At 41.3% G+C, this 13,042-nt stretch overlaps 1 protein-coding gene across 2 annotated transcripts; it reads right to left on the bottom strand.

Annotated features, from left to right (window-relative positions):
- Window positions 1-65: 65 nt before the first annotated feature.
- stk24b (serine/threonine kinase 24b (STE20 homolog, yeast)) lies at window positions 66-9,254 on the bottom strand. 2 transcript variants are annotated; one of them, XM_017310673.2, is made up of 12 exons: window positions 8,836-9,254; window positions 8,445-8,739; window positions 6,502-6,732; window positions 5,878-5,934; window positions 4,779-4,887; window positions 4,423-4,580; window positions 3,801-3,986; window positions 3,557-3,705; window positions 3,319-3,442; window positions 3,161-3,229; window positions 2,302-2,438; window positions 66-2,223 (listed from the first exon to the last, which is right to left on the bottom strand). In XM_017310673.2, exons 2-12 carry the CDS (start codon window positions 8,484-8,486, stop codon window positions 2,187-2,189), a joined length of 1,299 nt encoding a protein of 432 aa, XP_017166162.1. In that variant the 5' UTR covers window positions 8,487-8,739; window positions 8,836-9,254; the 3' UTR covers window positions 66-2,186. The 2 variants fall into 2 exon arrangements, with proteins under 2 accessions (XP_017166162.1, XP_008423204.1); XM_008424982.3 differs by having other exon boundaries at window positions 8,445-9,254.
- Between the last annotated feature and the right edge of the window lie 3,788 nt (window positions 9,255-13,042).

Here is a 13,042-nt window from a genome sequence, read left to right on the forward strand (position 1 = left end):
CTTCATTATTTGTGCATATGTAAAAGAATTCACTCTTTTATACATGCACAGCAAAGAGACCAAAGTTCTCCGTTAGCATTAGATCTTTATTTCTCATGTCACTTTAAAAGCTTACATTTAACTTGGGAATTTTCAAATGACACAAGCAAAGATTATATACAGTACTATAAATCATCAGCTATAATAAAGGAAATCAAATGTACACATTTTGTTGTTATTTCTGTAGCATATGTTGTTTTTTCTGAAAGGTATAGATATTTTTTTTTGCCAGAGGCAGATGCCCATATCCATAAAGCATTCCATATTTCCATACTTAACTCTTTGCTGTTATAAAAATATCGGACATTTCTTAATTTTTCTCAATCCCTGTTTTGACAAGTGCATCTTGATGCGACTCCTCAACATTATTGCTGCAATAGCACAGTAGTAAATTCTGGAACTCTTAAGTAAACATATATATAGTAAAACATGGCTATTAGCAACTGGTTTTGTTTGTTTTTTTTACTTCCTCTTACAGGAGTCTTTAAATACTCAACACTTTCAAAGTGCACAAAACGGATCTGAAAATTAGAAAAAAACAAAAAAAACAAAGGTGCAAATCATACTACTAGTGAAAGCGTCAGAGAGGACATGGCACTTCTATAGCAAGAGGTGAAGATGGACTAGGATGGCGTTGAACTGTGCAGCTAGTCTTGATTTTGGCCAGAATAAATGATGCGCTTGAGCTCTTGTGGTCAGACACGGGCCGGTACTGGAAGTTGATTTCTAAACCGCTAAAATTTTGGTTCTAAGGTGTAAAAAGTCCTTTTAATGAAAGTTAAGAGAGTGTCTGGTGTTGTCTGTGGAGCACAGAGTTCCTGCACTGCTAGTCAACTAGCTTATTTATATCATTTTGTTTTCAACTAGAAAACCCTCTAGGAATAACTTTCTTTTCCATTTGTTTGGAATTTTTTTGTTCAAATACTAAAGGCAACCATAACCAATTCCGGCCCTTGCCTACTTTTCTTTGCCAGTTTTTCCTCATTTCCACTTTACTTTCTCAATACTGCTAAACTGAAGAAAAAGAAAATACTTCAACTGATATCAGTTTAATGTGGTTCCTCCCTTGTAACAGTCCACTACCTTTTATTCTAGTCCTAAAGTCTTTCAGTTCCCTAAACATGAATACAGATAGAGGTTTTATTGTCTGCTTCTTCTACACAAAGTTAACTTAATGATTCTGTAGGATGTTGAAATGAAACACCGAAACTCAGTCACTTGAAAAAGAACAAAAAACAAAAAAAAGACAATTGTCACATATGTGTAAAATGAAACCAACTAAATCTGCGACGAATGCTAGAACGCTGAAAAAGGCAAGGCATTTTCTGTCGTAGTAACCTTTGAGATGTTTTAAATACCTACGTTGTCTTTAATCAGTATCTACAAAATGCGCGTCGACCATTTTGTACACAGTGATTTATTTTCCGCAATGATAACTTGTAATCATGTACAGCATGGCGCCCCCTCCTGCCTCGGAGGACAAAGTCCACTTAAAGCACTTTACCTGAGGTTTCTTTAAGAATGCTGCAATTTGCCTAAACAGGGAGTTTCACAAACGAAACCGAACACACACACACACACACATGCGCACGCACACACAAACACACACACAGCTTTTAAACTTGGATAACATCCCTGGAGGTTCATCGAGCATGCTCTCGTAGTTTCTGGGGATATGACGCCTGCATTTAGAGAACGGGGAGGGTCTGAAGGGAGACTTTCAGCTCCTCATCCAGCAAAATCCATGCAGAGACTCTGTGTGAGGCATGAGGAGTGTCACATGTGCAAAAGCCCAGGGACAGACTTGGCTATTGCTGATTTTTTTTGCAGCTGGTCGCTCTCACTTTTGAGTCTTTTTTTTCTTTTTCCCCCGCTGCACCATCGTAGCTTCCAAACATCTTCTCTCGTTAATGGATAAAAGAAGCTCTGCAAAGTGTCTCTGTTCTCCACTTTGGAGTTCAGTCTTTTTTGTTTTTTTTCTTTTTTCTTTTAAATAACAGGCTAAGTTAGCGCCCCTCACATGGAGGTCAAATGCAGCCAGCTGGTATTGAATGACTTGACCCTCAACGTTTAACCCTCTGACCTGGCTAGGGTGTTGATGGGATGTGGGGACCTGGGAGAGCAGGTTTGGGGTAGAGAGCCGACCTCTAGGGGGAGGAGGAAGATCTTCTGCTTGTGGAGAAGCTGTAAAAGTAAAACAAAAGGTCAACAACGGAGCAGATGTTCAGCCGCATTCTGTATGAACATGAGTAGAGCGGTTACCTCTGGAGCCTCTGCACCATGTGAGCCACCAGGGAATCGGAGATGCCGGGGTAGGCCTCTTCGGCCAGCAGGATGGCCGCTCTCAGCTCGTCCAGGACTAGCGGGTTCCCGTTCACCTGCTCCTGCCGCGCCTTTAGCTGAGATGGGGGTCAGAGAGGAAGCATGACCCAACCAGTTCAAACGCTTTGTAAAAGTGTCCATACCTGTTTAAACTCACATTGTGTGACCTTATAACGAGGAAGGAACTGTATGTTTTCCTCCTAGATATTAAAGTCTCCTAAAGTGCTCCAAAGAATCACCACTGCTTGTTTTTCCATCTCTAGAGAAGTGTCTCACGTAGAGACAGATTTAATATCGTGAACATGCTCGAGGGCCAGCAGTCCTTCCTGCCCCTTGAATCATAAAAGTCACATTAAAATGTAATATTCCACAGCCGGACATTGCTCTATGTTTTGCTTCATCCAGAGTGTCTGGACTCTGCTGTTGAGAAACGACTGCTTCCTGGAGGCGTGGACTCTGATGAGGTTTTAAATGTTACCCAATCGCTAACATTTGTTCGTGACGTATGTAATGTCCCAGTGTGACACTATGAAGCTTACCAAAAATTGCCTGTAAGCAACAATCCGCTGTGAAGAAAAAAGTACAGAGTCGAACAAAATGGCTGCGAATGTTAACTTAACCAGAACCAGTAAGAGCCAATAAATGTCTTTGCTTGTGTAGAATGAAAAGTCTAAGTACGCCCATTTAAATAGAAATCAACCTAATTTCATAGTCTCATTTTGCAAAAAAAACAAACCATTACATTTCATTAAATTACATAATAGACTTTTTCAGAGAGCATTGAGGGTAGGATCCTCACCTCGGCTAATGCAGGAGAAATGACCGTGGTCAGGCTCTGTGAATAAGGCCTCCTTGGAATGTCTTTTGTCTGAGGAAAGAAATAAAGAAATTAAAAACCAGTAATGCTTCTTATTGTGAGCATTATAAAAACAACTTTTTACAAAAGCATTGGCTGACCTGGTCCGTCCCCCCCGACTGTCCCTCTCCGTTCTGTAGTTTCTTGGGGTCCTTTTCTCGGATGGTGAAGATCCAATCATCACTGCCAAAGTCATTCCCGCCTGACGCCTGGCCGTCCTGTTCTCTGATCGGACCAACATTTCAAAAGAATTATCAGTACAAGCAAAGAGTCTGATCAGCTCTCAAACTAAAGATGAAGGATGAACTTTATTTCCTGCTGAAATGGCAGCACACTTACGAGTCCGACTCGTCTGAACTGGACTCTGTAGTTCTGGACTGTTCAGACTTCCACCTCTTGTATTTGTCCACCAGCTCTGTCAAGTACGACGTCTTCTTCGCATGGCGGACGATCAATTTATGCTTCAGCAGTTCTTTGGCAGTCGGCCTCTACAGAAAGAGCAAAAAAGAAAGTGAGGCAATGCAGTCTGGAGAAATGAGCCAAAACATACAGAAATTATGCAGAATTATGCTAGACTACATACAAAACTGGGCTCTTTGTTGAGGCAGGCCTCGACAAACTCCTTGAGAGGTTTGCAGTAGTTGCCCTCGAGTGTGGGCGGGTTGTTCTTTGGAATGAGGAATAACACCTTCATGGGATGGAGGTCTGAGTGAGGCGGCTCGCCTTTTGCCAGCTCGATAGCCGTGATTCCAAGTGACCAGATGTCGGCCTGGAACGCGCGGGAGAAATAGGAACAACAGCAGTGCTTTGAAACGATACAGTGTCTTGAACAAGAATGCAAACCCCTTGATGCCTTCTGTTTTCAATGGATTTATTTAGTATTGTCACAAACCAACAAGGGCCAAAACAATTAATGAAATTTATCGCAATTAATCGTTAATTTGCTGAAACAACAACATACTCAGAGCAATAATTAAGTCTAAACTGTACAAAGATTAAAAAATAAAACCTTTGCAAATATGCTACCCTGAACTAAAACTTTAGTTGTAAGTTGAAAAATTTGCAGAAAGTGCCAATTTTTTTAAATCCTTTTAATCAATAGAATAATTGATTACTAAAATAATTGTTAGCTGCAGCCTTAAAACCAACTCAAAGCAGTGAGCAACTCTTTCCAGGTGCCAAAGGCTTGCTCTGTTTGAACTCACCTTAGAGTCATACGCGGACTGTTTGATCACCTCCGGGGCCATCCAGAAGGGCGTCCCGACAAAGGTGTTCCGTTTGATCTGAGTGTCTGTGAGCTGGCCCGCCACTCCGAAGTCGGCCAGCTTCACCTCTCCTTGCTCGGACAGCAGCACATTGGCAGCTGTGGACAAACGGAGAGCGTTAACGGTGGAAAAACTCTTGGTCTTTACAAAGCTGTCCGTCTCCATCGATTTCAAACGGAATTCTCAGGTGAAACGCAGACTGTATAATGAATGAAGGCTTAAGTGGATGTCTATAACATTAATGCGCAATATGATATTCGCGTGTGTGCACTCTCTGAAGCCATTTAGTCAGCTACCTTTAATATCTCTGTGGATCTTCTTCTCTGAGTGCAAGTACTCCAGACCCTTTAGGATCTCTCTGAGGATTGTGGCAATCTGAGTCTCATCTAATGCGCCGGGCTCCATCTGTGACAGGAAAACAAACAGAGACACATGGCCATCGGGAACTGTACTCGTTTCACTAAACAGTGGCAATATGTGTAGATAAAATTTTAAGCTAGCTTGGATTTGGTGGAATGCATTAATAGTAGTGGGCATAAAAAGTTACTGCATACTTGCAGATTTCACCGCTTTTGTGTTTTTTTTGTCACAACTAAATGTTTCAGGTGATCAAACAATGTAAAAAAGACAAAGATTACCAGAGTAATTTTAAATACAAAATTTAGCTTTTAAATGATATTTCTATTTAACCATTCCATAACATAAATATGATAAATATTCAGTTTTTAAATCCTAACTCAACTGTGATTTATTTCTTTTGTTCCATTTCATTAGCCAAACTAGAGTTAGATTAACAGACATGTATAGTTAAGAAACTACTTAAGTAGAAGATGTCAGGCAACATGAAGTAGGCCAAACATAAAATCCCAATAAGCAACACCATGCCCTGATCTAAAGAAATTCAAGTTGAGAACAAAGTCATTGACATGTGTAGGTACAACCCAAAGAGAAAAGATCTGGACTGTTCAAAGTCCTCTTTGACTAATGCAAGCTAGTCACTTTCATTCAGATCAGTATCTAGCTTTGCAATGGATATAGCCTCCTGCGACAAAGACATAAACACTAGGGGCACGATACTCTCAATTCTGGCTAGAAATTGATAGTTGAGATACAAATGTTGAAATGTTGTTCCCTCCAAGCTGCATAGACTACCTAATATTTGAGATCTAGGTTTGCTAGGAACTTAAAGCTGCAATACTTTAGACCCCTTTTTATTTATTTATTTTTTTTAGGTTATGACATGCAGCCCCATCTGTAACAACTTCCTAATGTCTTTGAAGCACAAACCTCTGTCACCAACCTGCCATCTGAGTTTAGTTGAAGTTCAGTAAAAAGAAACAAGACATAAGGACAAGCAAAGCAGACGTTTTCTGTGTGAACAGAAAAATCACTTACCAAATCTAGGGCAGAGCCCCCACCCAAATACTCCATGATGATCCATAGCTTTGTGTCCTGTGTTGATGGAGACAGAAAAAGAACAGAAGCTCTTTACTGCTTGGCTGCATGCGAGCAGAAAACGCACAGGCTCCCAAATCCAGACGCTTGACAGAGAACTTCCTACAAGCCGGTGAAAACTTGAATAAGTTGTGATGACCCTATTAAGAGTCTGGTAGTCAGGTGGGTGTTTCAAATCATCTGAGGCTAATCCTTTTTTTAATTTGGGATTATTCACAAGGAAGAAGTGGGTTAGGGAAGAAAATCTCATTCCACCAGCTCATTTAAGATGCTGCTATGCCAGCTAAAACAAAAGTGCGCTTTATGTCCAGTGCTTTGGAAAACCACTTGTTTACCTTTTTTTGTTTTTTTACACACTTTGTAATGATTACAATCATAAACGTTAATGTACTACATTGGATTTCATGAGACAGCCCACATACTCTTTCCTTTCACTACTACGCACCATTTTGTGTTTAGTTAACGCATAAAATTCAGTTAAACTACATGAAAGTACGTGGCTACGATGTAGCAAAATGCAAACAGTTACTGGAGGATGTTGTGAATTTGTAATTAGGCGGCTACCTTCAGGTAAGAACCGTAATACTTGGTAACAAATGGACTGTCGCATTGGCTCAGCACAGTGATCTCCTGTTGGATGTCTTCAATCTCATCTTCTGCTTCCTCCAAGTCTATGATCTTAATGGCCACCACCTTCTGCGTGCGATTGTCGATGCCTTTGAATACCTCGCCAAAGGAACCCTTTCCGATGCGCTCCAACTTGGTAAACAGCTCCTCGGGGTCCACTCGGACATTCTGGTCATTGACGGGAAGAAGCAAGGGGAAGGGAGAGGGAAGGTGGATTTAAATAAAAAATCATAATAAACAGAATGAAAGAAAGGTTGGGAGTAAGTCAGAAACGCTGGCAGGGTGGCATTCTTTCACTCATTGCAACACTTGGTTTATGTAAAGAGAGAGAAAGAGACAGGAGAGGTAAAAAGGGGAAGAGTAATGACTGGATAACGTGCAGGTTCAAAATAAAAGTAATAAAATTAAAACCAACTGCTAAATTTATCATTTTATGTTTAATCCCTAGATAGACCTTTAGTATGTTGATGACAGTATAAAGATTCACTAATCAGCTGAAGGCTACAACTTAACCTATAAAACAGCCATCATGGACTTCAAACATGACATTCAACGGAAAAACCGAACCAGGAAATGAATTTTCCACAATGTTCTATAGGCTATTTCTCTGTGGCATTCATATCATAGAGTGAAATGGGGAGAAAACAACTTGCGTACCACAGGAAGTGAACTAAAATGACTTAACTCTCCAGAGGCTGTTATGTGGAAAACACTAGAGTAGGCGCTGACAAAAAACAACTTCCTTTTATGACCTCTTTTGGCCAGAGAAATGCTCATTACATCCACTTTAAAGGCAGAAGACTTTTGAAAAGAGACACCCTCGTTGTTATGAAAAGACATCAAAAGCTGCTGAAAAGAAAATACACATTTTCCACAAAAAGCATTAAGAAAGGCATTTATGTTCAGCACTGTCAATTTAAAACCAGGGGTTTGCATGCGTCCCTGTTCCAACACACCTGAACCACATAGCTTAATTACCTCCTCAGTAAATAGTCAAGTTTTCCAGCTAATGGCCTCGTTGTTTGACTCAGGTGTGTGAAGCAGAGATGCATTTAAAAGTTGCAGGACACCAGAGCTCGATGACTGAATATGAGAACACCTGGTTTAGGTGATTGGCCGTGTTTAGGTAGGTTGAGTGTTATCCTGAACTCTATTTAAAGATGATAAATTCAGCAGCTCTGAGGGTTTAATATGTAACCCAATCCTGCTTTAAACTTAAGAACTTTCCTTCTACCTGTCTGATGCTGTTTGCTCACCAATTTCTGAAAAAACAAAAAAAAAAACTATTAAGTCTTAACTGAACAGCTACATCCCTACTGAGATTAAATGACACTCAGTTGTATCCTTTATTCTGGTTTAATTGTCTTTAGACAGTTTGTTCCTCTGAATCGTGTTATAGTAAAAGAGGAATTCAAATGTTAATGTATACAAAAACTAGCATCCTACATGTTTTAGACGAGCCACTGCTCCAACACAGGTTTTAGAAATGGCTGGATCACTTCCTCGGCATGTCATCAGGTTCTACAGAACCTACTAATAAACTATTTTATCAAGGTGTGCTGGATCAGCGGAACATCAATAATATTCAGGACTGGACTTGGCAGCCCCTGATGAGCCTTGGCAACCCCTGAAGTCCCCCAGAGATGTTGCACTGTGCAACATTTCTCGGGGTTTCAATTACATGGCGTGGCATTTTTAGAATTTTAAATCCTGAGGTGTCGTGAGAATTTCCGAGCCATGCTAAGGTCCTTAAACACCTCATCTCACTAAGCTGTTTAGGTGCACAGCATTATTAACCCTCGACAGGGACTCTGTGTACAGTATGTTCTAATGCCCTCCCCTGCATAAAGTAAAACGAGCCCATTAAAAACACTTCTTACCTGCATCCCCGGCAGGTTACCCTGAACGGGAGAATGGGCCATGATGAAGGCGACTGGGTTTGCTCCTCGTCCTGTAACGCGGGGGCTTAGATCGCCCCGGCTGTGATGCTTTCAACGCTATTAATCCTGTAGGACTCCTGGCTATCCAGATTTGAAGAGAACAGTTTTCGCTGCTGTTAAACTGTGACACCACCGTCCTCAACACTCACTTAAGTCCCCTTACAGTCACAGAACAGCCCAAAGACTCCAAAAACAGCTGAGCCCACGAACTGACGTCTGCTAACGCAGATGCTAGCTGCAAACAAGAAATCCGCAATGTTAGCAGGCTAACCTGTTAGCTAAGCGTTAAATCAAATTTGTCGCTTTAGAAAGTTGAGCTGCTGTAACTAACCTTATGTCCGATAACTTATTTAGAAGCAACCGCTATTTATATTGGAACGAGCCCAAGTGTCACTTTGTAATTGCACAATGTCTCAGTAACGATGCTGTCAGATAGCAAACATGGTTAGCAGGTTAGCTCCCAGAAGACCCGATAAACGGTCCTTGCGCGCGCCGCCGCGGAGCGCACTGTGTCTGCATCCGGCAAGAACAAGAGCCGGAGTCCGGGGTGCACCCAGCCTATATCTCCGCCCCGACAAGTCCTCAGCACCGCTTGAAACCTGGCGTCTTCAACAGGGGGGGCAGCTCACAGATGTTTTTGTTTCCTCCCTCACTTTCGACCCGTAATCTCGGCCATCTTGTCGGTGCCGTGACGCCGAGCTGGGCGGATCCGGATCATCAGCAGCAACATCCTGACATCTCAACAGCCTCGGTGCTGATGCCAGCCGCAGACTGATATTCCCATAGCTTGTCAGGAAACTTTACTTAGTCACATAAAAATACAAGTTGCAAATATGATCAAATAAATGACTCCAAATTAATGACACAACCATTAGTCATGGATGAATTATTATTTTGACCAAAATTTGTAAAGCCCCTTCATCTGATACATCTCTTCATCATGAGTTTATGAACACTGCTTTGCAAAGATATTCAAATCTCTAGATAGTTTTCACATTTTACCTTGTTACAACTACAAACCTCTGTGTATTTCATTGTTATTTTGTGACATGTCAACAAATTATACATTATTGGGCTGGAAACATACACACAATAAATGGTTTTACAAAAAAATATGAAAAGTGTGGCTTGCAAACCCCTTTATGCTGATACCTTTAAATAAAACCCAGAGAGACCTTAGGAAGGGCAGCCATGTCCTCCTTTTGCAGACAGTTTTGGGACTATCCTTGACTGAGCTGTACTGGCAGTTGCTAAACTGGATCTGCAGCTTCAGAATTTGTGTCCCTCTTGTCTTGAGAGCATCTGGAAGAAGTCTCCTATCATATACACTGCTCAAAAAAATAAAGGGAACACTTAAACAACACAATATAACTCCAAGTAAATCAAACTTCTGTGAAATCAAACTGTCCACTTAGGAAGCAACACTGATTGACAATCAATTTCCCCTGCTGTTGTGCAAATGGAATAGACAACAGATGGAAATTATTGGCAATTAGCAAGACACACTCAATAAAGGAGTGGTTCTGCAGGTGGGGACCACAGACCACTTCTCAGTACCTATGCTGTCTGGCTGATGTTTTGGTCAGTTTTGAATGTTGGTGGTGCTTTCACACTCGTGGTAGCATGAGACGGACTCTACAACCCACACAAGTGGCTCAGGTAGTGCAGTTTATCCAGGATGGCACATCAATGCGAGCTGTGGCAAGAAGGTTTGCTGTGTCTGTCAGCGTAGTGTCCAGAGGCTGGAGGCGCTACCAGTAGACAGGCCAGTACACCAGGAGACGTGGAGGAGGCCGTAGGAGGGCAACAACCCAGCAGCAGGACCGCTACCTCCGCCTTTGTGCAAGGAACAGGAGGAGCACTGCCAGAGCCCTGCAAAAGGACCTCCAGCAGGCCACAAATGTGCATGTGTCTGCACAAACGGTTAGAAACCGACTCCATGAGGATGGTATGAGGGCTCGACGTCCACAGATGGGGGTTGTGCTCACAGCCCAACACCATGCAGGACGCTTGGCATTTGCCAGAGAACACCAGGATTGGCAAATTCGCCACTGGCGCATTGTGCTCTTCACAGATGAAAGCAGGTTCACACTGAGCACATGTGACAGATGTGACAGAGTCTGGAGACGCCGTGGAGAGCGGTCTGCTGCCTGCAACATCCTTCAGCATGACCGGTTTGGCAGTGGGTCAGTAATGGTGTGGGGTGGCATTTCTTTGGAGGGCCGCACAGCCCTCCATGTGCTCACCAGAGGTAGCCTGACTGCCATTAGGTACCGAGATGAGATCCTCAGACCCCTTGTGAGACCATATGCTGATGCGGCTGGCACTGGGTTCCTCCTAATGCAGGACAATGCTAGACCTCATGTGGCTGGAGTGTGTCAGCAGTTCCTGCAAGATGAAGGCATTGAAGCTATGGACTGGCCCGCCCGTTCCCCCGGCCTGAATCCGATTGAGCACATCTGGGACATCATGTCTCGCTCCAACCACCAACGTCACGTTGCACCACAGACTGTCCAGGAGTTGGCGGATGCTTTAGTCCAGGTGTGGGAGGAGATCCCTCAGGAGCAGGCACGTGCAGAGGGGGGAGCTGGGGGTGCTTGAGCACCTGCCCTTTTTGGTCCTTGCCCCCAAGTGCCCTTTTGGTCAATGTTTATTGTATTTTTATTATTTTTTTTTTTGTATTATTTTCTAAGCCCTCTTGTGGCACATAACATGTATTAAAATTATTATTATTATTATTATATTTTTTTGTATAACATAATAAGCCGGCCACCTTGTTACCTTTGACCTTTTGCCTGTGACGCATGACGCAGTTGCCTCTCTCGCACTGAGATAAGGCGGCTAACTGGAGCTCAACGTAGCGAACGTTACAGATTATAAAACAGTTTTTGGTGAATTATAAAAAAACGTTTTTTGTGAATAAAGTGGAGTAACTTGCTGCTTGTCAGATGACGGAAAACGTTGAAGTATCGTTTCTGCTTCAGCTCGGAGTCGCGGTTTAAGCAGAGAGGTAATGAAATACAACAGACACTGACAGGCCTCTGCGTCTGCCTTTCTCTGAAGAACTACTGAGCGGGAGGAGACGGAAGACAGGTGAGGAAAAACTGTTCTTATCTATCGATTCAGTATTTTTATCATGCAGACATTAGGCTGTTGTGGTTGTGCTATTAGCTAGCTGCTAGCTAACAACTTTGCTAGCAAAGCAAGATAACAAAAAAGCTTCTCCCCGGTTATCTTTAATGATATCAGTCATTCTTCATTATCGCTTATGCAATAAGGGCACATCGCCCGTCCAAAACCGATCATCTCCATAATGGATATATGTCCGATCTTCTAATTTCCTTTGCTGCATAATGTACATTTAATTTATTCTAGCCTTAGGTAAATGTATGTTGAAGGAAAATAGCACTTAAATAAAAGTCCAACAAGGATATTCATTTAGAATTAAAAATAACTCACCCTTAATTACCATGATAGATATAATGAATGTAATAAAATTGACATTAATGAAGGGGAAAAAACTCAATCCAGACTTTAAGTAAGTTTAGGGTCTGGTTCACAGAGTCTGAAGTTAAATTTGTTTCCCAATTATTCAATGGGGGAAAAAAACTAACCGCAGTTAAGTAAAATAAAATTGTAATCAAAAGTTTTGGAATTGTAATGATTTCTTTTTAAAAAAACAAATTGTTTTGTTTAAAAAACTTTTTAATTAAATAACTAATTTTTGTCTTATGAACATAAAACGTTAATTTGCCAAACATAAACTTTTATTTGCACACATCAGAAATCTTTTGTTGTGAGTTTGGTTCCTGCCCACGACTCATGTGAGAATCACAAGCAAAACTTTGAGTCAAACAAAAACTTAGAATATTAAGAAAATATTTCTGACAAGCGCAAATAAGTTTGTTTTGCAAAAAAAAAGTTTTTAAAAAAGTTTTTTAAGCAAAACTCAGTAGGCTTTTCTCATGGTGACATGCATTAACAATTAAATATTTGCTTTTTTTTTTTTTTTCTGCAGCTCCACGTTAAAGTTTGATGCAGCTCTGCTTTCCTGAATGGACCGTCTTCATCTCCACTGCAGCAAACAGGCAGCTCTTTTTATAGATTACAGTCACTAAAAGGTTGCATTGTGCCCTTGTTTATATTTTTAATAGTGTAATTCTGTAAAGACAAAATATGTCTGGTGGTCCAGCTCTGATTTACATATCTTGCTAAATTGCGGGTTTGAATATTGCAATACTTTCCTATAACAAAATGCAGAAAGGTTTTACTAATAAAATATCTACATATGCATAGTGTTATGCTCTATATAGAGATGTTCGTAAGCTTTGATTGCACATGTCACAATTTTGTAATTTATCATTGTTTATTAAACTTTGAAAGCTGAGAGGCTTTAATATTCTGTCCTATATGGTTGGATGGGCCCTTTTTTTTTTTTTTTGAGCACCTGCCCCTTTAGTGGTCTCTGCACTGGCCTGAGACTCATGGTCCACAAAGACATAAAACACAATAACACACATAAAAAATAAAGACCAAAT

This window comes from Poecilia reticulata, chromosome 2 (genome assembly GCF_904066995.2).
Source record: "Poecilia reticulata chromosome 2, P_reticulata-male-v2, whole genome shotgun sequence".
In the NCBI taxonomy this organism is placed as follows: domain Eukaryota; kingdom Metazoa; phylum Chordata; class Actinopteri; order Cyprinodontiformes; family Poeciliidae; genus Poecilia; species Poecilia reticulata.

What these genes read in the sequence shown, in the direction of transcription:
- stk24b (XM_017310673.2), bottom strand. Translation starts at nt 8,486, where the DNA reads ATGGCCCATTCTCCCGTTCAGGGTAACCTGCCGGGGATGCAG. An exon ending in TCAACAAAGAGCCCAGTTTT is followed by an intron (nt 3,706 to 3,800) that starts GTATGTAGTCTA and finishes CTCTTTCTGTAG; the next exon opens with AGGCCGACTGCCAAAGAACT. An exon ending in AGTTCAGACGAGTCGGACTC is followed by an intron (nt 3,443 to 3,556) that starts GTAAGTGTGCTG and finishes TGGTCCGATCAG; the next exon opens with AGAACAGGACGGCCAGGCGT.